The 24,095-nt window shown below is 40.8% G+C and overlaps 1 protein-coding gene across 1 annotated transcript in view; it reads right to left on the bottom strand.

Annotated features, from left to right (window-relative positions):
* Positions 1–24,095, bottom strand: part of ddb1 (damage-specific DNA binding protein 1) — a 31,118-nt gene that overhangs the window by 3,765 nt on the left and 3,258 nt on the right. Inside the window, exons 6-24 of the mRNA XM_076155746.1 lie at positions 23,663–23,760; positions 21,287–21,445; positions 20,054–20,137; positions 19,405–19,521; positions 17,197–17,299; positions 16,452–16,527; positions 16,262–16,370; positions 14,650–14,828; positions 13,748–13,911; positions 12,608–12,715; positions 11,758–11,965; positions 11,412–11,507; positions 10,982–11,093; positions 9,728–9,851; positions 8,422–8,586; positions 7,745–7,839; positions 5,021–5,191; positions 3,219–3,328; positions 2,368–2,537 (exon numbers count right to left, since the gene is read on the bottom strand). Of these exons, the coding sequence (XP_076011861.1) occupies positions 2,368–2,537; positions 3,219–3,328; positions 5,021–5,191; positions 7,745–7,839; positions 8,422–8,586; positions 9,728–9,851; positions 10,982–11,093; positions 11,412–11,507; positions 11,758–11,965; positions 12,608–12,715; positions 13,748–13,911; positions 14,650–14,828; positions 16,262–16,370; positions 16,452–16,527; positions 17,197–17,299; positions 19,405–19,521; positions 20,054–20,137; positions 21,287–21,445; positions 23,663–23,760 (2,448 nt within the window). The remainder of the gene's footprint in view (positions 1–2,367; positions 2,538–3,218; positions 3,329–5,020; positions 5,192–7,744; positions 7,840–8,421; positions 8,587–9,727; positions 9,852–10,981; positions 11,094–11,411; positions 11,508–11,757; positions 11,966–12,607; positions 12,716–13,747; positions 13,912–14,649; positions 14,829–16,261; positions 16,371–16,451; positions 16,528–17,196; positions 17,300–19,404; positions 19,522–20,053; positions 20,138–21,286; positions 21,446–23,662; positions 23,761–24,095) is intronic.

Here is a 24,095-nt window from a genome sequence, read left to right as displayed (position 1 = left end):
AACGGCTATGTTCAGTGCTCATCCCCTTATTTGGTTCACTAATGTTGCTCTCTACTCAAACAAAAGAATATAAAATTACTACAGACACAAGGGAACTGTATTGTGTTATCCTTCTAACACTATTAAGACCTCTTTCACACTTTTCAGGGCCGTGCAACTTCCTCAGGGGAACCTCCTCGGAAAAGGTGATGTTGGCACTGAAAAACTCAAAGCAAATGAGAGAGAGAGCGATGCACTTTCACAGAGAGTTCACTCAAGTGGATTACAGAATAGAGATATGTACCGGAAATAGAAATAAGTGCAAGTATTCATCTGAAGGGAATGTTCAGTTTGAATCACCACTTTCCATCATAATGAAAATATAATATGTATGAGGCACTTTATTTGATTGAGGTCGTTTATGCAAGGCATTTTTATTCTGATTGAGCATCTACTTTGATTATTTATAGATACAAAAGGCTTTGTGTAAATGCAACATCAGAAATGTGTTCAGGTCTGGACTCTTAAGCGTTGCAGTGCCAAACAAAAGATCAGAACGAAGGGATAAATAAACAGGAGTTTGGAACACAAGGTTTTGCTTGAACTACCAGAAAAGATCACAGTTGTGCTGAAGCGATGCTTTAACATATTCGTTTTCTGTCACATTCTGTGAACAGACACAATTGCAGATGCTGCAGAGTAACAGGTGAAGGCATTTGCTGTATTAAGTTGTATACAGTCTCATTTTCATTCAAAATGCATCGAGACGTTTCTTCAGCATGAATTCATTTGATCCTGCTCGGCAAAAAAAATCCTTTACATGAGATAAATTGGGGGCAGTGAAAGTCTGAACATGAAACACAGCCTCAAGTACAGCCAAACGCCATTTTCAAGGACTTGTTTGTTGTTTGCATAGTGAGTGAAAATGACAGTGATTTAGCTTTTTCCCCCTCATTTCCCCCCAACTATTTTCTCACTAAAATTCAGATTTGTGAACGGTGTTGTTAACAGACTCCACTAAGAGTCGGAATGTGCACCTGCGCACAAATGTGTCCACATATTTCTATTCAAGCCATGATTCATTGACTACATTAACAGGCTGGTATTAATAGCAGTGACTTCAGAGGTTTAATGCCTCCCATTTTGATTTGTTTGACACTTTTAAGGCCTCCAGTCATTTAATCACCCTGTGCTTAAGCTTTTATTGCTGCATTTTCAACCGTTCCATCACACATTTTCCACATTCTCAAAACTAGACATAAATGGATTTAGTAGTACTTCTCCATTTACGGATATTTGGGTAAAAGAAGTTGTTTGGAGTACACCCTCTGCCCAAAAGCCTCTAATACATCACATCATCGTGAGGGAAAAGGCTAAGCTATGGCGTTTTTCTTCATTACATAGTGAAGCCCATTTTGGTTCATTGGTTAAGGTGGAAAGTGCTTACAGGAGCGCACCTTGGTGGTTCTCATTTCCTGCTAAACTTTCCTGGGAGACATTTGAAGGAATCACAAATGATGTTGAAGTGAAATACGGTGCCCTGTGATTGTGCTGCGGGAGTACATGAGGTCAATTAAAAGCTGTGTCCAAATGATCGGAGCCCCTCCTGTTTTTTCATCTCCCCTGTCGTTACCATCCAGGCTGAAAGTTAACTATTTAAGATACAAGTACTGAGGTGTAAAAATGTAATTTCTCGTGTGTTCCTTTCTGAAAGGGAACTGGTCCTGAATGAATGCCTTTGACAGGTTTGTGTTCTTCCTAATTGGTCTGAGGTCTTCTCAGCGCTGTCAGGTAATTACTGGCAATGGCAGGAAACAAGAATTATTGAGATTGAGAACTGTTGAATGGCCATTTTTTCCCCGAGAAGAGGACAAAATTATGACTTAAATTTTATGGTCATGCAAATGTCAAATTATAATTCATCTTTTATGATATTTTGATGAGTGCCTTTAGCTTTCAGAAGTGGATCAATGGCTCTGACACACAAAACACTGGTGGTATTCATCAACTAGAATCTTGCTGACTTTCATGTTTTATATCTAAACTTCAAAGCATGGGTCAGACTTTCAAACCTCGAAAATATATGGTGGAAAAAAAAAGTGGGTATTTAAGTCATTTCCATGGAAGTTGACATTTAAAGGCCATTTCACAGCTACATTGTTTAGTCTCGCTCCAGTCGTCAATTCTGGAGTGGCTCGGGAAGTATGAACACAATCCCAACAACGACAAGAAACACAGCTGTATGAGGTTTCCCAGACATTCGCTTGAAGTCAACAACCCCTTCACTAATTCACAGAGAAAATGGACTACGTGGTTGAAATGACTTTAGAGGCAGTAGGTTTTTTACTGGACAACATGAAAGCGTGCTCAGTTGGTAGTGTTACATACCGATCATGCCATTGACGGTGCCAAAGAGCACGGAGCCCTGGGTCGGTGTGGAGCTTTCGCCCAAGTTCTGCAGCACCAGTGAACCGTGGCAGAACACGTTGACAAACTCCCCGAGGTGGAAGACACCGACCTCCTGCAGGTGCTGCCGCTCCTCGTCTGTTGTGGCCGCACTGAATAAAGACGGGATGATAGGACAGGAAAACATTTAAAAGGATGATATGGAATATAACTGGATGGCGGGAGATGAAGCGGTGGAGGAAATCGCTAAATAAAGATGAGACTGAGCAAGTGAAGGCAGAAAGGCAAAGATTGGTGGAGAGATAATTAATTAAAAAAAAAAATAGGAGGGCCAGAGTAATCAAAAGCGTTTGAAAAGGTCAGAGAATCATTGAGATAAAACAGATATTAAGATGGGGAACAGTGGAGAGGAAGAAGATAAATTTGAGACAGAAATAAAGGTCAAAAGCTTTAAATGGTCCAACCTGATGTATTGGGTAGAAAACAAGTGGTGACGTTAATGTAACAGGTTCATTTTGAGATTGCATCCTTCTTCCTTTCCTTGAAATCAACATCTATCTAACAGCAAGCTGACTAACAAGAGGGCTGCAGTCGTGCGGCGGAAGACACAGTCGAATGATGTTGGAGTAATGAATTTCAAAACACATGCAAGGACACCGGTACTGCAAAGCCAAAAGAGACAAACAATTTGGTAGATTTGATGTTAAAGGATCAGTACAGAAGACTAGAACGATCTAGTTAGAAATTCATGTGCAAGTCGCCCTAAGAGACCCATTTATCCTATATATAAGGCTTAAGTTGGAGTTGTAGGCCCATGTTGTGGTGCTGCTCACCTGTCCTTCTGGCACACGAACAAGTTGAAGGCATTTTCTGCCCCGAGGAAGTTGTCGTCGTCAAGAATTTCCACAGCACTCATCCAGTTAGGATTAAAGTCACGTGCAATCTGACCCAAAATGAATACAAAAGAGATGTGTTGGTTCAAACGGCATAGAATCTTGCATCGTCAGGCAACTGGCGCAAACTCATGAAGCCTTTTGTCGAGAAGTAAACACAGCACCTTCTTTGAACAAAGACGAAGAAGAAAAAGAATGAAATCTCCCACAAAACAAAAACCAAAAAGAAGGACAATTGATTTTTTTTAAAGCTTAAAGCCAAAACAAATGACTGAGAAAAAAGACAAAATACTCCTTATACCTTATTTTCACATTGAGATCCATTAGAAATGCAATATAAAAACAGACACAACTATCCCTGCCTTCTACAGAGACCAACCTGCGCAGTGATTGTGTCTCACCAGCAATTTGCGATGCTAAAACCTCAGGGCGTCTTGCACGAGCAAACAGGCTTCTAGAAAATGGATTTTCACTGCAGTAAGACAAAGTATTAACCTTGTTGTATTGAGCCGAGTGCTTATTTCAATGGCTTGATGTTGTTTTGTGTCCTTTTGTTGCGAGCACCCTACTAACCAACGTGGCTGACATATAGCCTCATATTTGTTCATTAACTCTGCAAACATGGTTGGATGGTTGTTTATAGCATCATTCTGTCAACCGTTTAATTGGCAAAATATCTCAGAAATATGTTCAGTCTCTCAATGAATCATTTCCTTTTTATGCTGCACCTATTCAGCCTGTGCTTTTGCAGTAGATTCATCAGTAGCACTCTAAAATGTAACCACTGTAAAAGGAATCCATTTACTCATTCAGATGTATATCTACTTGTTTATGAAGTACAGGAAGTACAAAAAAATTAGTTTCTCCCCTGGGACATATTGCAAGATACATATTAACATTATTGTATATTTAAGAAATTGTAAAACACCCAAAAAGACATTAAACCCACATTAGGCAATTCTACTATATCAAAAATGGTTCTTCATATAGAATTATCACCAAACTCTATAGGTATCAGAACTTTTGCAGCTTTTAGTTCTTATTTTTATTTTTCTCGCCCACACACAACAAACACTCTGCATGCATTTGCTTCCTCATAAAACCTTTTTTCAAGCCTTCGTGATTGTTAGAAACCCTGCATTGTTTCCAGTAGTCTGAGAGACTTGAAGACTCTGACACACACTCAACACCTCTCCTGTTTTGTATGAATATAGCCATATTGTTCTAAATGTGTTGTTGTTGTATTGTTCTAAATGTGTTGTTGCTAAACAGTGGCCCCCATGACCAACAACCTGAAATGAATGCGAAAACAAGGTCAGTATCCTCTTTAAGGGAGGAAGAACATATATTCCTTAAACACAATTTCTACTTGTGGAATGTAACGTTTCCAAAAGCTAAAGAGTAGTCAGAGATTAATATTCTAGTTCTGCATAAATGATATTGCTTTGGTCTCTACAGCTTGTGCTCTATGCTGAGAGGCACATTTTTTACGTTTGTTGCAAAGGCATTAAATACACGGATAACCTGCTAAGAAAAGAACGTGAATGATGTGGACTCATCCCTGGGGCGAAACAGGGAAATGAAATAAATACACCGCTCAGATATTTTCCAAGAAAGAAAGTCAAAATCCTGGCCTGCTTTCCATCAAACCATTTGGGTTTGGAACAAAATCTCTGAAAATTACCATTTGCAGTTTCATGCTGGGTTATTCCTTACATATTACCTCTCACTACCATCCTCACCTCTTCAAAGTTGCCTTCCATGGGTTTATAAGCCAGCAACAGCACAGACCTCATCAAGTCTCCCACCAGGATGAAATCTCCTTTGGTCTTCAAGTAGAGTGCCATGATATTGTTGTAGTGGTTACACTCTGTTCTCAGCTCCTTCTCAGCTGTCCACTCGTACAGGCGGACCTGGAAGCAAAAGTGGTAGTGTATTACAATTGCTAATCGTTTGGTGGGGTAGAGGGTAATCATACAATAATGAGCTCCTTCAGTATTTGATGAACAGGTTAAGATTTCAGTTCCATATTGCTGTCACTTTGGACATGTTTTGTGCTTTGGTGACTGTGAGGTTAAGGTGCTGATTACTGCCTTGAGTTATCAGGTGCCTCTGTAGGAACAGTTCAAGGATAGTTAAGCTGGCTGTCTGCTTCATTCAATCCAGCCAGAAGCTATGGATTTTCATCTGTTTATCTCACCCTTTGATTTGGTATGGCATACAACAAATGAAAATAATCTAATTTTCATGAGCCTCAACTGGAATTGGCAGTTAATCTCACAGGGACAAACTCACCTGATCAAAAACACTAAGTTTAATTACTCTGTTGACTATATGGCAGCATATCCAATCCATTTTTTGTTGATTTTATTTCATTAATGTCAAGCCTGTGAGTCATGAAAACTAATTCTCATAGATGAAAAAAAGATTGACTACACAGAATAAAAACTTATTTGAAATGCCATGTAAACACCATAACTGGAATGAAATCTTCAAAAAGCTATGGAAAATCAAACTGAATAACAGACTTATGTGATGTGATTGGGGTAAAAGGGTAAAAGTTATAGTAGTATATACTATCCACATACATTCTCTCTCCTTGAGGACTCTCCCCTTATTTGCATTTTTCGCCTGGTGTAAGGCCTCTAACAGTTTAGCCACATTCAAATCCACTTCTGTGTCTAATCTTGCATGAAGCGAAGGCCTTAGGATCAATGTAAGATTCACTAACCGGGGCTCACAATGCCATCTTGGAAAGCTCTGACACTTCTCTATCGGCTGTAACAGTCGACAATCAAATTACAATTGGCTAATCGCCAGCAAGCCGAAAATAAGGTAAAGGTTTTTTTTTGGCCCATGTAAAATGGAAGAGTCAGTCTTTTGGAGGAGGTCGGTCAACCAGAACAAGTAAACAGCCAATAAGACATCTACGGAGGATTGTAAGCATCCAAACAAGTCTGGGTTTGCCAATTTAGCTTAGATTTGGTTGGGGAAACATTCTAGCTCGGGGATTTAGTTTAAGTACAAAAATGCAGTTCTTTGTATGGGGTAGTAGGGTTTTTAAAGTGTGACAACCATGTGTTTGCCTCAGCGGTTTTATCAATGGCACCTTGAGATGTCAAATTTGGTTTCAATCTTTAAATGCTGACTCTAGAAATGCTGAATCTATGGGGATCCGAGATTTAATAGTTTGAGCCAGGAGTTTTGTAGTAACTGGTAGTATACTTAAATGTTGTCATATGTAAACACAAATACAGAAAAAATAATCAGTGTGCAGGGAAACTCTGTGACCGAGTATGATGGTGTTATTTTGATACATTATTCCAAGAGGAAAGCTTGGGCTCTTTTTTCCCCCAATCGCCGGTTAGCAAGTTGTTTTTTTTGTAAGTGTTATGTGACAGGCAGGGGCAATATGGTGTGGTTTGGGTTTCTTTCCTCGGGCCTCTCTCCCTCTCTCATGCCTGTTTGTCACTCAGGTATAAGTCCAATTGGTTTCCACTTGGCTAGCCCTGCCTTGCTGCCAATTGGCTCACGAGGGCCAATCGTCATTCGGTGCCAGCTACAAAGCTGCACACCTAAAGAGTCCTCGTTCTCCATTTGTTTTTGTCTTGGTGACAACCTGCTCGGTGAATCAGTGGATTTGTTATTTGTGAAATTAAGAGGTATTGTGGTGGGAGGTTTTTGTGGACAGGTTAGACGACATAGATCCCTGTTGTTGAGAGTCACTAGGTTGGTAGGTTGGTTGGTGTCATTTCTGTGTTTTGGAAGCTCACCTTTTAGAGGAGCCAGTTAGTTCTTTTCCCTTTTTTGTTTCTTTGTTTTGGCACAGCCATATCATCCCATCCTCCCCCACATTTTGAGAACCACTTCACTGACACTTTCACATCGATTCCCTCAATTATTGGTTGCCATTTGTGTTATCTTCCCGCATTCCTCCTAGATAACAGTATAATCATATAACAGTATGAATCATGTTTTTCTGAAGTGTCAAATTATTGTACATTTTGATGTAACTACTACTTCTCAAATAGGAATGAAGTGATTTCGAGTGAAGAAATCAGAAATATTAAGTATATTAAAAAGGATGTCTTCAGATGAGACTGTCTTTCTGGTCGTTAATGCTTTAAATCTGTCCTAAGGCTCAATCTGGATGAGTTTAGTATTACAGGTCAGCAGAGGGGGGGGGGGGGGTTACACTGCAATCCAGTGATATCAGTCTGCAACGATACGGCATTGTATAAAATATTTATAAAATAAAAAAATGAGTAAAAACACATTGCAGATTGATTGGCTGTTCAATGGATGGTGTAAATATTGCCATCTTACGTCCAAGTAGACCCAGGTATAATGTGATATTTGAGCTACATTTTGGGAAAAATATGCTATAATAAGGACAGCTTGACAAGCTTGTGTGAATGTAGTCAGTTATAAAGGAAAATTACGCAAACGCATCGAGTGCCACTTACTGTGCTATTGATGCTGGCCAGCAGCTTGCCATTAAACTCCACCATAGAATAAACAGCGCCTTTCACTTCCTTCTCAGCCACCGATTGCAGCTTACCTGCAGCACAGAGAACAATGTCTGTCAGTCAATGTTCAGTTAACATTCATAGTGGTACACATTCAATGTCATCCTAAACAAGCATCTACACGATCTTGTTAGAGAGGTGTGGGGCAGTGAACAAGCCTGACAGAGAGGAAGAGGCAGATAATGGAATGAAGAGAAAAAAGATTTGGAAAAAAACATTGCGAAGGCTTTGAGGACAAGAAAAAAGACAGACATAGAATATGAAGCTAGAGGAGAACTAGGCAGAGAATAAGCAATACACCTTCAGAAGGACATGGCATGAAAGAAAATGAAGGAAAATCAGTAAAGAGTGGCCAGGCAAGGAACGACAGATAAGAGAATATGATAAGAAATGATTAAGTGTGGCACAGAAAGAAGAGGATCTAGGACAAAGTACCTGAGAGTGAAAAGAAAAAGGACGGCAGGGAAGGTGAGACAAGGACGGGGTTAGGTGAGGGGATAAACAGAGCAAATCAAAATGACGTACATGAAAAGAAAAATAGCTATGTGGTGTGATTTTGTACATTTATTTACTAAAGAGAAAAAGGTTGAAAAAAAAAAAGCCTGGCTACTCACTGTCAGTGTAGTGGAAGACAATGATGCGTCCTTGCTTTGGCTCAGCCTCCTCTGGGTAGACCATGGCAGTGCCGACAATGAAGTACACCGATGGGTCTTTGCCCAGGCGACACGAAACCATGCTGAGGGCATATTCACTGGGGAGGAACTGATGGGCATGGAGAACTGAATACGGCGACACAAAGACAAAATGAATTAGGAAAAGGAGAGTGAAGGCTGCAGCAATATTTGTCCCTGCTGACAGCATTTAACATTTCTGTGTATTTCTTAAACCCAGGGGCATTTGGTCTGAATAATAAGAAGAGGATTACAAGGACTCCAAGAAAGTCATTCAACCACTGGCATAGCTATAACCGAATGAATATGTACACCATAAACATATAGCTCTGATTTCTGTGTTTGACATTGGTCACTGTAGGTATATCCATTAAAGGTGCATTATAATTGCAATGCTTCTGTGTGGCATTGGTGAAAATCACACATTTAAATGAGCAGTTACTTTGCTAAAATATTGATGATTTGCATTCAGCGGTTGAAACAACAGGTTGCCCAGCTCCCTTGTTTACATATTTTCATATTTTCATTTAACGTGCTCTAATGTATGCAAGTTAGGCTTGGTGCAGTGAAATCTGCATTGCAAAACATGGTGGAGAAAAAACACTCACGGTCAAAGTGCTTCCTCATGAAAAATGACTGTGAAGCCCAGTGGTGTCCAGTCAGACTTCAAAGAGCCTATTTTGAGTATTGATATTCTAACATTTTTCCTACCCAACCCCTCCCCCTCCCCCTCCTTTCGGCTGTGGGAGTTTGGGCTTCCCAGGACGGCGTAATGGTATAAGATGGGAGGTTCAGGTTGTCCTCCCACATCGCACCCTCCTCCATGCAGGTGCAGAGATCTCTTTTGCAACTACAAAGAGGAAAGTGTGCCGATTGTATCTACAGGGTGCGCGACTAAGCTGATGTTACTGACCCCATGGAGTGAGCCTGGCTTGTTAAAGTGGTAGATGATGTCAATGATTTAATGAAATTGGAAGTCAATATGAGCAAGACAAGCAGGGGGTTCAGCTGAGAGACTGCAGACCACAGACTTTGTGCATATCTACGCATTTGGAAGGGGGTCAAACACAGCCAGACTTGCATCATATGTGGGTCTGGTACATGAAAGCCGTATGAGACAATGGGCCAGGCTGTGCAAAGCGCAGACTTTTTAAAGATTCTACAGGCGGTCCTTCTTCAAGCTGAATACACAATTTGGAAAGCACAGGCTCAGTGAGATCAAATGGAAATGTACATCCAACTGCCTCACCTTCAAAGGTGTGCTGATCCACGACGAGGAGACTGTGAACCTCCACCTCCTCACCGAAAGAGGTCTCGTGGGGAGAGGTGCTGCTGGGGAGGAGCTTACTGGAGCTCACACTGCTGGAGAGAGCCTGGAAGAGAACAGTGGTATTAGATGGGAGAGGGTAGACAGCTAAAGACATGTGAAGCCTGATAATTATCTTCTTAGGGTGGACGGTAGTATAAAGCTCTGTTTCCACAGCACAGGTTGAAATGTTGTAATGTGCAAGGTTCTGGATCAGGGAATTATCTTTCTAGAAACTGAAGGCACCGCACGTGACAGATTCTGCTTTGCCTCCACAAAGTTGTGTTCCATAGCTATAAATACAACACAAATAAAGGACACACTGGTCTCCCTGGGAAAGCTATAGAGCCAAGTGGACACTGCTTTTGCTGCCACAGCAAATCGGTCTGAAAAGCTTTGATTAGCTCTCTGAGTAAGCATACCCTTCAGTGCTGAAGGTACTATTCTGTCTTGGCAACTGAAATCTTATTGTCCTAATTACTCAGCAACAAATCAGCCAAGGGAGGATTAAGAGGAGATTGAGATTCAAACAATGTTAAATTACATCATGCAGGTTACTCACTGTAATTTAACATTGTTTCAAGCATCTCATTATAGAAATACAAAGCTGCAAGTTGGATGTAATTTTGAACAAATAAGGTCCAAACAAAAGGTTTGTGGGGTAGGTGATTAATGTATGAGAAAATACCTGCAATCATAATTATATTTAATATAACACATTATAATTATAATAGTTTTCAATGGGCCATTTCGAAAACAAACAACAAACATCTGCTCATAATAGCATCAATGATGCTGCAATGAGGGTGTTGTGTTTCATATTAATAGTTTGTGTTTTCTAGGACAGCAAGTAAAATAACACAACATCAATGTGGAAAAGGAATTTAACAATTTACTAATTGATTGAAAGATGAGTCGAGTAAAGAAAAATGAAAATTGTAGCATTACATTAGGCTCATTCTGTATAACAAACACACAATCAGATTAAATCAGTAGGGATTGATTCTCTGAGTCATTATAAATACCTAACTGACACATAAGCTTGTGGTGGATAACAAGACAAGACAGCCAATGTGCTGACAAGCTCCCAGTCTCCTGTTATAAATAATAGTTCCTAGTCGGCTTGCCTTGTTAGATAACAATGTAAAAGCAAACAAGCCCTTAGGCATTGGGTATCCAAATACAACATAGAGCTACCTGAGTGCTGGCACTGGGCCGAACTGCAGAAGTGGTCCCACTCGCATCTTGGATCTCCACTCTGCTTGACAGCACCCCGAAACACTGGGAAACCTCCTGATAACAAATCCGCCTGATGGTGGTTTAAAGCAGGGAGAGAGAGAAGAGACGAGTGAGTGAAGCAAAGAATGATGATGCAAGGAAACAAGGAACACACTTCCTGCACTTCCCTCCCCTTTCAATCTTCCACGGCATGGCTTTCATTTAAACAGTAAGTACAAAAAGAGGGAACGAACAAAGTAATTTTTCTGGTACATAAATCAAACAGGCAAATATTGCTTGAATCAGAAGCAAAGAACCCCGCAGTGAATTGGAACTTAGTACATACAATGAAGCTGAAATGTTCGTCTGGAGTCTGACTTTAACAAAATCCTTTCACAAAAGCACTGACCTTGGAGACTCGTAGAGGGGAACAGTGCGGATGTGGAGTTTCTGAATCTCATCAATGGTGCCGATGGTGAGGGTGCTGTTGTTGGCTAGAGCAAGACTGTCAAAAATCGAAATGCATCATTGTAAATGAACAAAGAAAATCACATACTGCAAATAAATCAAAATATTCGACTGCATTTCAGCATACATATCTTAATAAATTGCACTAGTTTTGTTTCCGTCCTTAAACAGACATATTTCATTAAATCTGCAGAGAAGGATACAGTATAAGAAAACAACGTCCTCTAGAAGTACAGACTGGAAAAATATGAATGCAAAAAAGAAGTGTTAAATGTGGTGGTGCTGACCTGTCAGGATAGCCCTCAGAGTTAAGTGGACACATGTAGTTGACCTCCTTCAGATTGACATTGGAGAAAACCAGCTTGTGGTTGGACGAATAAATGACAGTGGGTCGGTCAGAACAGGCAAAGACATTGGAGGTAGACAGGGATCGGAATGTCCTCAGCACCGTGGGCTGAGTGCCAAGGGTGACTTTCTTACGTTCACTGAGGGCACCTGAGAGAAGGGAGATGAGATCCAAATACAAGTTGGATGTAATTTTGACAGGAGGGCTCCACAGAACAAATAAGGTCCATTTGCCAATAAAGGTGTCCTTTGAGTACAGAATGTCCCACTACTGCAGCGTGTGCGTTTGTCTGGAGCTGCAATGAGCATCATTCCCACAATCGCCTCCAAACTTGCTAAAAACAATCAGTTCAAGGGTCCTGCATTTACATAGGGTGCTCCTCCTTTCATTCACATCAATACTCAATATTAGCAGTTTCATTTTTTATTTGCATTAGCAATGAAGCTGGAACTTCCTCGTGCATGTTCGGTCCCAAGCTAATTTGAGAACACACTCCTTTTAAGACCACATTTGTATGAACAACATGCCCCATTTCTTTCCAAATATAAATCATTCTACATCATGTAGAGGAAGACGCTTCTGTCACTGTGGGCGTCCCGAGATGCCATGTGTAGGAGATAGGCTTGAGATAAACATTGTCCATAAAGGTCAGGTAACAATTACATCGTGTTAGTTAATGTACCAACAAAGGTCGGAGCTACATAGCTAATCTAACTTTAGTATGGATTAACTATGATATTACATAATTGTTATTGTTGGATACATTTCCTACACAGTAATGTTGTGCTCACCTGTCTGCAGGTCCAGGCCAAAGTAGAAAAGAGCTCCATCACCAAGAGCACACAGCAGGTAGTAGCTGCCTTCAAAGGTGGTCATTAGGATCGAACGAGGGATGATCTCTGAGGACAAACAGGAACATTGTTTATTATTGCTCTACTGTGGGGTCAACAGATTGACTGATTATGGTAACAGAGCAGCACGTTCAATTTAGTCCTCTATATTTACACATCAAGCTCTGTCCATGAAGATTGATAGTTGATTGGTGTCTGTTTTGATTGGAATGTGTCAAAAAGACTGCATACTACAAAGATAGCAAATCCCTATGGAAAATAAATATCTATAATTCAGATTTTTTTTTAAACTTTGTGTAAGCAAATTCTATTTACCAGTTCTCAAAAAATGGATATTGTAAGTTAACACAGAGATAGGGTGTGTTTGTTTCCCACTTTGTGATTAAAAAAGTAAAACGTGAAAAAAAAGAATTATTTCAAACATGCAATTAAATTGTACAAAATAAAACAAGGGGTTCGATGTAGTTAAGTTCTTTGCGGCAAATGAAAAAGCTATTACTATCTATAAAATGACCTTTTGATTCTCATATTTTACAACTCATAAACAAGTTTTACCATTTTTGCTGAATGGTGGAGAAAAGTGAATTAAAGAGTTCTTCACACTGAGCATATTCGATTTGCACCTACATTTTTCCTTGTGACTTTTCTTTCAACTTTCTAGTATCAACAATAAATACAAAAGAAGACAAGAACAAGAAAAATGATATATATATGAAAAACTTGTGAGGAGCCCTACTCATAAAGTCTACTTTTGCTGTCACACTGCCCGTGTCGGAGAAGTGAATGAGAGGAACACCTGGCAGAGTTAAAGCAGCCCTACCTGCGTCAGTTTGTGATGTGAAAAAATGTCTGCAATGACTGCAGCCAAGAAGCAGCACTCAAGTCTTCTCTCGTGAATTTTAACATTGTAAGATGAAATACTAATAAAATGGCTACCAGAGAAACCATTTAGGACAGAAGATCAGTCTACATTGAAGCACTCCTCAAGTACACATCCATTCCGCCCCTCTTTCACCATTATCTCCAGAAACATCTTTTCCTTTTAGCCATCAGGGAACCCCTGCCCCTCTTTCCTCTCACCTCCCCCCAGCATTTCCTTGTGCAGGGCAGTGAAGCAGGGCAGCTTGAGCACGCGGGCCGAGATGTCAGTCCAGAGTCCCACGGCGCAGAGAGGTGACTCACCACCTGCCTCCCCCAGGGGTGTGATGTCCAGGCAGGCCACCTCATGCTCCATCTCCGTGGTACTGTGGAAGGAATTATATATATATGTTAGAAAAACCTCAGTGGACTGTTTATACTGTGCGAGTGTCGACTCAAACTTCAACACAAACGTACAGAGACGTGAGTAACAACAAGGCCAAGATAGATGAGATAGATTTTCATGTGGGATACCAATGGATTATCACTGTCTCAAGTCACCAGAAGGCCCTTGAATTCCTACACCATATAGCTATCATTCGTCTGATGCGGAATAAAGAATTCAAGTGGATCTTTGCATTTTGTGTTGTTTATTTCTGAGAAGGAGTGAGAGTTCTCGAGAAAGTCTGTACAGCATCAGTACCTAAGAAGAACAGACAAAAGATACTGGCAGGCAGTCTAACTTATGTGCAAGGTTCACAAAGATGGGAGTCCTCATCTGTGGGTCAGGTCGGGGACTGATTGAATGGAATGTGTATTTGCAGTATCTAGTGACAACATTCAAAGCAGGACACATTTCTGTGAAACATTTTGGACGTACAAGGTCAATGCTTCATTCAATTGCATATCTGTGCGAATAGTTTTGGTTATACAAGTTTATGCATTTCATAAATTGTAAGAGAAAACAGTGCTGTAATTTTCCATTACAGTGAACACACAAGTTCAGATTTTGTGTACATGTGCTTGTTTGGTATTCATCGATGAGCATTTAAGTACAGTCAGTCATTATTCAGAATGTATTGATCACATACTCACATATGTGTGTGTGTTTATGCAGGCCCTACCTGATTTGTTTGAGCTCTCCAGCCAGGATCTGGAGGTAGTAGAGGGCTCGTCCCACGGCAAGCACCACCTGGGTGTGGTTGCAGGCAGCCACGCTGATATTCCTTCCCTGTGGCTCCTTCCATTCACTTACTAAGGCCTTGCTCTCCTGGAGCACCAGGCGCACAGAGCCTGATGTGATCTGGATACACACACAAGGCTTTCTGTTAAGGACACAGCATGTCTAGGAGGTAACAGTGTGGGGGGGTGGAAGCTGAGTTCATGCCTTGAGTCAAGACGTCACTGAAGTCGCAGAGTCTGAACCAGACTTGCCTAAAACTCTTTCTCTGTATGTTGCAGAGGGCTGCGGGCGTGCAATTTACTTAAATTTACTGAAAAATGTATACATAGTTTTAAATGATAACACAAAACTCTTCATTTCCTTTAACTCCAAACCAGCTAGTTTTATGGAAGGGAATGTACCAGATCTCATTGGAAATACTGACGAATACTGAAGAGGAATGCTTCGACGAAATCTTGCTCAATAAAACATTGAATGGACACAATAGGCAAATACTGGAGAATCTGGAGAAATTGATAAATATGCGAACAACAAAATACCTGAATTCGCAATACGCAAGCAATACTACGTTTGCTGTAAATTTGACGAAAAATATGCAGTGCATGTATTAGTGATTTAATACTTTCAGTACAGAAAGTTTAATATCAACAATTCAATATTGTGACAGAGCATAAATTGAAGTAAATGATGACAAGACAAGGCAAAGAAAAGGCAGCAGAAGAAGCCTCATTAAGAGACAGGAACAGCAGGTTACGGAGGTGTTAAAATACTGGCAGCACACAGAAAAAGGGCGTAAAGAGAGAGGGACCTGCAGGATATGTTCAAGGTGACATCCACAAACCATATGGAGACTTCTTTAGTCACTAAAATAATAACCCATAACAGACACTGCGTTACTAACATTAATGTACAGTTGAGATGAAGCTTATTCAGTAAAATGCAAACTGTTTTGTAGTAAATATAATAGCTGGAGTCCCAATCTAGAAGTAATGCTTATTATAGCATTTTAAGGCCAGCACATATCAGCACATGACACATTTTTGATCAGATTAGAAAAGGATTGTCAAGTGTAACTACACAACCTCTGGCAGTGATAGGAGGCAGTAAATGTGTAAGCTATACTACACAAGCAACGCTGTCACTCAGATTTACAGTTGAGTAGGGCCTCAGTTAGCAGAATTCCCAGCTGGTTTCATTTTCATTTCGAGAAGGCAGGCTTAAACTTGAATTTAAATGAAATTTAATATTGATACCAGCCAAGTGTAAAATACACGGGGTCCTCATATGCACGTCATATTCAAGACTGTGCCTTCCAATCATTTATGAATCAGCCGCGCAAACAATAGATCTGATGAAACCGACAGGCTACAGTTGAATAATTTGCATATTGTTGTGAAAAATATGGTCCCTTTGAAGCTCAAACATTATTAAAATAGTACCAATTTCCTAAATTTGTCAAGGGATTCTATGGAAAGGGCAGATTGATAGCATATGTAGTTTACAGTGATGAATGCTGAGCGTGCATGTGAGAGTGTGTGTCTGTGTATACGCACTTGAATGAGTTGTTGGTGTGCCACGTTGCCACAGTAAAATGTCTGTTGGTTATCAACGAAACCTGGAAGTTCAGTTTCCTCAACTTCCTCACCACTCAGCATCAACACTCTGGGGAAAACACATTTAGGATGAGTTAAGGCATTCTGAAGTGACTCTCCACTTATCTAATAGTGGATGACGAGGACTCACCGTGTTTGACCCACAAAAGACAGCACCAGCATGTCATCTGTCTCTCTCCCTGCTTCGGAGCGGAGCGGCCACAAACCTTAAAGGGAGTTAGAGAACGTGAGAAAAATAATACTCTCTGCATCATTCTATGCGGCTAAAAACACACAAGCATGTTTAAAGTATTTCATCTGTCATTTGGTAACTCGTGGGGTGGCGAGGTTGCAGCTCGCGCTCTGCTGCAGCCTATTGATTGGGAAAGTGAATAATTGCCTCTGATCAAGAGGCCTGGGGCAGGAGGCAGCGGCTGAGGGGGGCGGGGATAGTCAATAATCAGCTGAAGCCTAACAACTGCAAGCAGTCCTCAACTGGCCTCTGTGTCTCACTAAAACATCAAAGAACAGGCTTGGGAGTGGAAACTAATTGTCTAGGATTAAGAGGTGTCTGGATTTGTTAAACCTTGATGGAATGAAATTGCAATTCCTGCTGCATGACTGTAATGTATTATTAAACTAATGCTCCCCCAAACTATCCACGGCAACATTCCAGTTCGTTTGAGGACAGAGCCGAGACAAGGGACACCTGATCCATCTGTTTGCATTCTGTACACTTGAGTTTGGCAGTTTGTGTCCTGCCCAGGTAAGGTAAACAGAAGTGAGGGCTCTACTGTCAACACGAAAAGGATCAAGGTTAAGATAAGGTCAAGACCTGAGGAAGAGGCATCAGCCGAGACATAGATAGACACAGGAATGCACACACACAAACACACCTTTGATTCCTGGCAGGTCAATGCTGGCATGCTCGTGAATTCCAATTCCATTGCGGATGATTCTAAGAGAGCCTTCCTTAAATGCACCTGAGCATGTCACCAGCTGAAGGGAGCAAAAGGAGAGATTTAGGCTGTATTCAGACATGTAGTTCATTTGCTGTGTTCCTATTCAGGAATAATGATTACAGAATTGCTATTGCACAGAATTGACAAGGAAATTAACCCTGGAAAAAGCTTCTTTCACCCAGACAAAATAACAACCATAATAGAAAATCAAGTAATAGCGGGATGTTTGCCTGCTATAGTCTTGTAAACAATGTTCAGCATATCAACTTTTTTTTTTTGTCCTGACCCGAGTGCGATTGAGGTGTTCAGAGATGCACAAAAGAATCCATCTAGGGGAGATATGCTCCAGGATTCCGATTAAGCACTGAAGGGGTATAATTATTTGTATGTATTATGTAATGTAGTTATTCTAGACCTAAAAATTCAACCTGCATATACTGTTTTACTTTAAATGTTGCAATGGATGCAAGGTCGACACAATAAGCTTGGGTTCACAATAATGAACTATTATCAAAAACAGTAAGGGAATAACTGCACTTTGATTCACAGGGTAGTGTATGTCATTCAAACACAGAGCGAAGGAAGAGCACTGTGATGCATTGACAGATACATGTCAGTTGTCTGATAAGCGCCATATGTAAGTAAAAAGATCTGAATTGGATAACTCCTTAAGGAGTTTGTAAATGAAGCCATTTGTGCTATTCCAACAATGCACCAATTTTCCAGCTTTGACTGTGCTCTAGTGTATCTATGTTTAGTTTGCGTAATACAAGAAGCAATGTTTGCCTTTGTAAGTGAGCTTTTTAAGTCCATTGTATCCTGAATTCAGTGCTTCAGCCCTCTCTTGTCTAATTTGTTTTGGAATGAGTCGGCATAAATTAACCAGGTCAAACAGCCTGCACATTCACTCCAAATGACAAATTAAAGCAATTCAGATTTAATCTAGTTCTGCACTCAGTGACTGAATGTGGTCTGGTCTGTGCTCTGAGGGAAGGTTCAGCACTCTGGTGGATGCTGCCTTTGGAGGCAGATCAAGTACCCTGAGGCTCGGTGTCAAAGCCGGCCAAAAACACCTTCTGTGCTGCATTTCTCACTTTAATCTCCGTCTGTCCGACATCACATGCAAGGGAGGAAGAGCCCTCAAATAAATTGATATTTTAACAATGTGCTGTTTCTGAATTTTGTGTTAGTAATATGTCAAAATCTCCTCCAAAGAAAATAAAACTAATTAATTTAGCAGGTGGTTTCACTTACACAAATTTGAAAAGGAAACACCAATTCATAAAAAAACAAAACCTTCTTCTTACCCCTGGGTAAAAAACGGAACTGAAGTTTCTTCTTGTGGCCATTTAGGTATCCATATAAATGCCTTTTTAAACCTGGCATAGCTCATACATTATGTATCATCAGACTGTGGTACTATAAGCTGTTTATCAAATCAAATGGTAAACAAATGTCAGCGCAAAATAATGCTTAAGATGATGGATGGCTAGGATGCATGCAGACAGAGTCTTTGCTGTCAAGCTTTGTAAGATGGAAATATTATAAAAGGAAATTACTTGCAGATCTATCTGTTGTTCAGCTATGAGACAAGTAATGCAAGTTAAGATTTGTGTGCCAGATGCATTTTAACATCAGGTGAGACAACCGTCCAGCTATATAATACCCAGACACAACTGGGGTGCAGAGTACACATTACCACCAGGTGCAGGGACACGGGCAAAATTCTAGATCAGACGAAGACACATAATGTCTATAAAAAGACCCAAGAGGATGAGTGTGACGACAGCAGAATCTACTGAAAATCTTCCACTCCACTCTTCTGGCTGGTCACATGTTTTTATTGCAGCGTGTTACATTCTACTTCTGCAGCAGAAACCGTGTTAACAAAAACAGGTCTTTTGGTGACAAACGCCAAGTCTCAGTGACAGCCGTATCAGAGAAGACGATAAGGAGGGAAAAATACAGCCTTTCAACTAGAATATTTATTGAGCAACTTAAGAGTTTTTAGTAAGTCTGTTTGATGATTTTGATTTTTTTCATATTTTGCAGCTAAGAAAAAAAGAGCAGTGGGCTAAACTAAAATTAAAAAAAATCTTTCCTTTATCAGACAAGTGAAGGTTTCAGCAGTTGTGATGTTACCTGGCCCTGGCCTTGCCTTTCCAGATCCACCACACACATGTCCACAATGGGCCCCAGATTGGTGAAGGTCTCCATCACTGCCACATAAGAGCCCTGGTCGTTACTGTCGACGTTGAGCTTTGGAGAGGACAGAAAAACCCATTACATAACGATCATTTGGCAGACGCTTATATCCAAAGTGACTTACATTGCATTACACTACCACCCTTCGCAGAGGGGGGAGCAATTGAGGGTTCAGTGCCTTGCTCAGGGGCACCCTGGCAGGGACTCGAACCTGCGACCCTCCGGTTCCCAAGCAGAAGCTCTACAGACTGAGCTACTGCCTCCCCATTACAGAACAAGGTGATAGAATAAGAGGATGTGGCGAGTCTCAAGTCACACACTGCTCTGATCAGTGTCGTCAATTTCTGATATAACTAATAATGTTGTTATATGAGAATGTTGGTGTTAATGTAGTCCAAAAGAAGGACAACATATTCTGCCGTCATCCGTCCCACATTATGATGAAGCCAAAAATAAAGTTGCCCTAAGAGGTTTATGGGATTTTGTTTCAAACATCGTAAAAACACAACAGGGTGTTAAAAAGACAAAGGTAAACTGGAAAGAGGCAGGAAAAAAGTAATAACCTGTAACTCCTTTTTTGTTTTACCTTCACAAGCTGTGAGTCGCCAAGCCTGGAGCCCACAAAGACCACGCCGTTATCTAGGTAGGTCAAACACTCAGCAATGGAAGTCTGTCAGCACAGAGAAACAAAATGACAACTTAGACTCATTGAACCAAGTACACAAAAGTGGATCCATTTGAAAACATTTTTCGTTGCTCAGACTTTCTATTTACTTTCAGACTTTAAGTAGGCTCCATCAAGGAGAATGAACCTCCAATGAAGAACTGCATAAATCTGAAAAAACACTTATATAACCCTGACAAAATTTTGCAAACATGGTGGTGAACTAACATAACAGCAAACTGTGTGTCACCTCCAACTCCAATGTTTCAAAGCTGACAGCAAGCTAAGAAAATGACTTGAGAAATGCTGTTGTGGATGGAATATTTTCTGTTTCACTGAATAGTATATAGGATATATAGGACCTTGATTGAGCGGAATGGCTGATCTGAAAAGCAACGTATCTCTATCTAGGGCATTCTTATAATTCTGCTTGATAGCTTTAAGCCCCAGTATCACTCTGCACCTAGCAGGAAGGCAATTTACCTTTCTGAACTCCTCAGAAAGTCATTAGAACAAGCAAAACGCTATCTGCTTTTAAAAGAGTGATTGAACTGCAGACACAGTGCCTGAATCAATTTGAACAAAGTTGACGCCACTGTAAAGATTACATCAAAGAGTTGCAATACATTTGCTAATCTTCTATAGACCTGTGGAGCAGCTCGTTAGCTCCAGGTGAGGCTGTAACCCATTAGAAAGTCAGTTGTAACAGACGGAAACTGAAAGGAAACGACAGCAGCAGAAAAATCAAAAGCCAGAAAAAAAGTGGTAAAGTCAGAGAGTGAGAAACAGAGGGGAGAACGCAAGAGAGGCAGGTGGATGAAGACAATGAGAGAGGAGAGACTGACAGAAGGATATGCATTTGCCATATATAGGCCCACCCAAACACATTAACTCCCATCCAAAAAGATTATTGGGGTATTTTCATCCTTTCAAACCCCACATGGAAATGCAGCTGAAAGTGCAGATTGAAATCAAGTCTGCCAAAACGGTGCATTCATGTGCAAATTGGTAGCTTGTGATTTCAATGCTTCTTTGTCGCCAAATCTCAAGGCTGTTTCATAGCCAACACTTACCCCCCCCCCCCCCAACTCCAACACAACTAAACTGTGGAAGTGAGGAAACACTTAACACATATGGAATAAAAATAATGTCGACCTCGCCGAGCAGCTCCACATGCAGGTCCTTGAGGACGACGGTGCCATCCATAAGCTCCTCCTTCTCCAGCAGCAGCATGAACAGGCGTCCCTCCATGTCCCCCAACAGGTAGCGTGAGCCATTGGGGTCCACCCGGTTGTGACAGACAATGGTGCTTTGCTGCATTGAAGAGACAAAAGCGGAATTATTAGTGAGAAAAACAAAGTGATGGATTACATTAATTATTATACAATTATTCTATTGCAATTACAATGCGATACACAATATTACAGTAAGAAATCAAACTTTGAAACAGTGGCTACAGTGAAAGTTATGTCCCAACTGTTCATTCATTATCAAAAGATGCACTCTGTAGTTTCCCCTGGTACACTTTACACCTAACTCAAACACATCACAAAATTAACTCAACAAATCTTCCAGCTTTCATGTCAGGAAGCTGTGTACACGACACAATTGAGAGACAAAGACGAGGAGAGGACAATACTGCTGTTTAGGATTGTCATTTCCTGATCAATATTTCAGAAACGAAATTTACAACAATGAGGACAAAATGTTTAAAGGCTGCATTTGAGTGCTTGCAGACTTATCTATGCAAGTCGTCATGATACGCAATAATATGTAGAATGTGTCTCTCAAATAAATCACACGTAACTCAATGTTAAAGCGCTTCCTTGTTCTTGTTTTCATGTAAGAGTCTATTTTCCCCCTTACCCTCTCCTTTGCCGTGCACACTGAGTGAAAAAAGGCTGATTGGAGCCAGCCACAGACTGGGAAACACAGTCACTGGCCACACAATTGCTCCCAAGCCTAGTGTGTGTGTGTGTGTGTGTGTGTGTGTGTGTGTGTGTGTGTGTGTGTGTGTGTGTGTGTGTGTGTGTGTGTGTGTGTGTGTGTGTGTGTGTGTGTGTGTGTGTGTGTGTGTGTCGGGGTGCAGGCAGCTCCACCCAAATGTGTTAAATGTGTGTATGTGCATGTATATAAAGTACAAGTATTGTGAGTCTTTCCTCATTTAAACTAATTTTCACAACCACACTTTTTTCACTATGGAGCACTGCTTACATCTTCTGTCAAACTCAAACTGAGATTCCAGTCTCATTTCCACAGCTTTGTGCAGCACTTTCACCTTCTGTGCTTTCCAGAGTGACAAATTGTTAATTAACAGACAGATTTTCGTTGCACATCGAGGGACTTTATATGGCGCTTCCTTGACACTGCTGACAATATGCCAGGTGCAAAATAACAATAATGCTTAACGTTATTCAGGTTTAGCAGTCACAGTAATGCTGGAGTGGAAACAAGAGCTGAAACTGACACGACTGCTTGTAAACAACTGAGATTTGCTTCCATGTACGCTGTTTAGAGTTTTAAAAGACCAAAAGGACATTTGGTATATACATACCAATAAACAGAATCCTAAATTGTGTGCACTTCTTATTATAACAGAGGGCAGAATTACAGTTGTATATCTTTTAAGTACATGTCGAGTCTAAACACAGCTGTGTATCTCTTTGGTAGAGGCTTTATCTACATCATCTGAAATGCTCTTTTCAAAATGTATGAAGCCATGTCAGAGAGCAGCAGTGAGAGTGTGGGAGGACATTGTCCAATTACAGAAGCAGGATGCTGATGAGTAGCTCCAAGCTCCATTATTAAAATGGATGATGTACTGGCTGCAGTCATCCCCATTAGGTCCCACAAAGAGCCAAGGCATGTAGGTAAACACAGTAATCATGTGCCAAACCTACTTTTAAATACAACATCAAACAAAAGTCCATGATGTTACCAACCCACACAGAGTTTAGAGCTACGCTGGCTTTGTGATCAAACACATGCTGGTCAGACTGGTAGACAACTGACCAATCACTTCTTGTGGACATAACTAGCCCCCGTCTCCCACCGCCTGCTCCTTTCTGATTGATGTTGGTTTCATCCAATAGCAGAGCTTCTTTCCAACGCTGTCTCACATCGAGCATTGAGCTTATATTTAAGAAATCCCCCCTTTTTGCCCTGCGTATTGTATTCTGTTGGGTTGCCCTGTGTTTCCCTGTTGCATGCAGCTTGAGTCCTCCTCTTTGCTCTCGATCTGGCTAGTGCTCTCTCTGGACAGATTTCAACACTCCCAAAACACTACTAGCACATTGAAGAACGCAAACCTTGTTATTGTTATGCACTAAATTTAGCAACCAAATGGTTACACCGCAATATATTGCAATGCAGGCAATGTATACCAAGCGCCCTTTGTGATGAAATGTATGTCTGGAGCCATTATTCACTTGAGGAGGAGGGTTTAGAAACAGCATTGCTTACCTCTTACTCCCAAAAGAAACAGACAACAAAAGAAACCAGGCACCAATGCTCATCGTTTCAAATGATTACCTTAATAGTTGGTGGTGCAATGGCCAAGTATTTGTCCCCGTTGTGGTAGGTGATAGATTCTTGTCCAATGATTATAGCTCCCCCAAATGGCTCCGGCACTGAAATACAAGGGCAGAAACAATATGGTAATTCCTTCTCTCAAACTATACAATCTCACACACAAAACCTGTATTTTCTCAATGTAATAACATTTCTAAACCTCGCATAGGCCCCATTTAGTTTGGATTTACATCAAATTATGGTTAGAGAGAAGGCAATCTCATTCTGAATCTCATGTAGATCTACTCCAAGACACACTGGGACTGTCATTCAATCAGCTCCAGTGACCATGGCTGTTAAATAACAATGCCACACTTCTATTCTATATTATACAGTGTGCTATGCTAAAAACTGTGTGGTTGATTGCTTTTCATTTCTGTGATCTCAATGGGAA

Source organism: Genypterus blacodes, unplaced genomic scaffold (genome assembly GCF_046128005.1).
Source record: "Genypterus blacodes isolate CSIRO-AG114 ecotype Tasmania unplaced genomic scaffold, CSIRO-AGI_Gbla_v1 ptg000067l_1, whole genome shotgun sequence".
Taxonomy (NCBI): Eukaryota; Metazoa; Chordata; class Actinopteri; order Ophidiiformes; family Ophidiidae; genus Genypterus; species Genypterus blacodes.
This window is presented reverse-complemented; position numbering and strand designations above follow the sequence as displayed.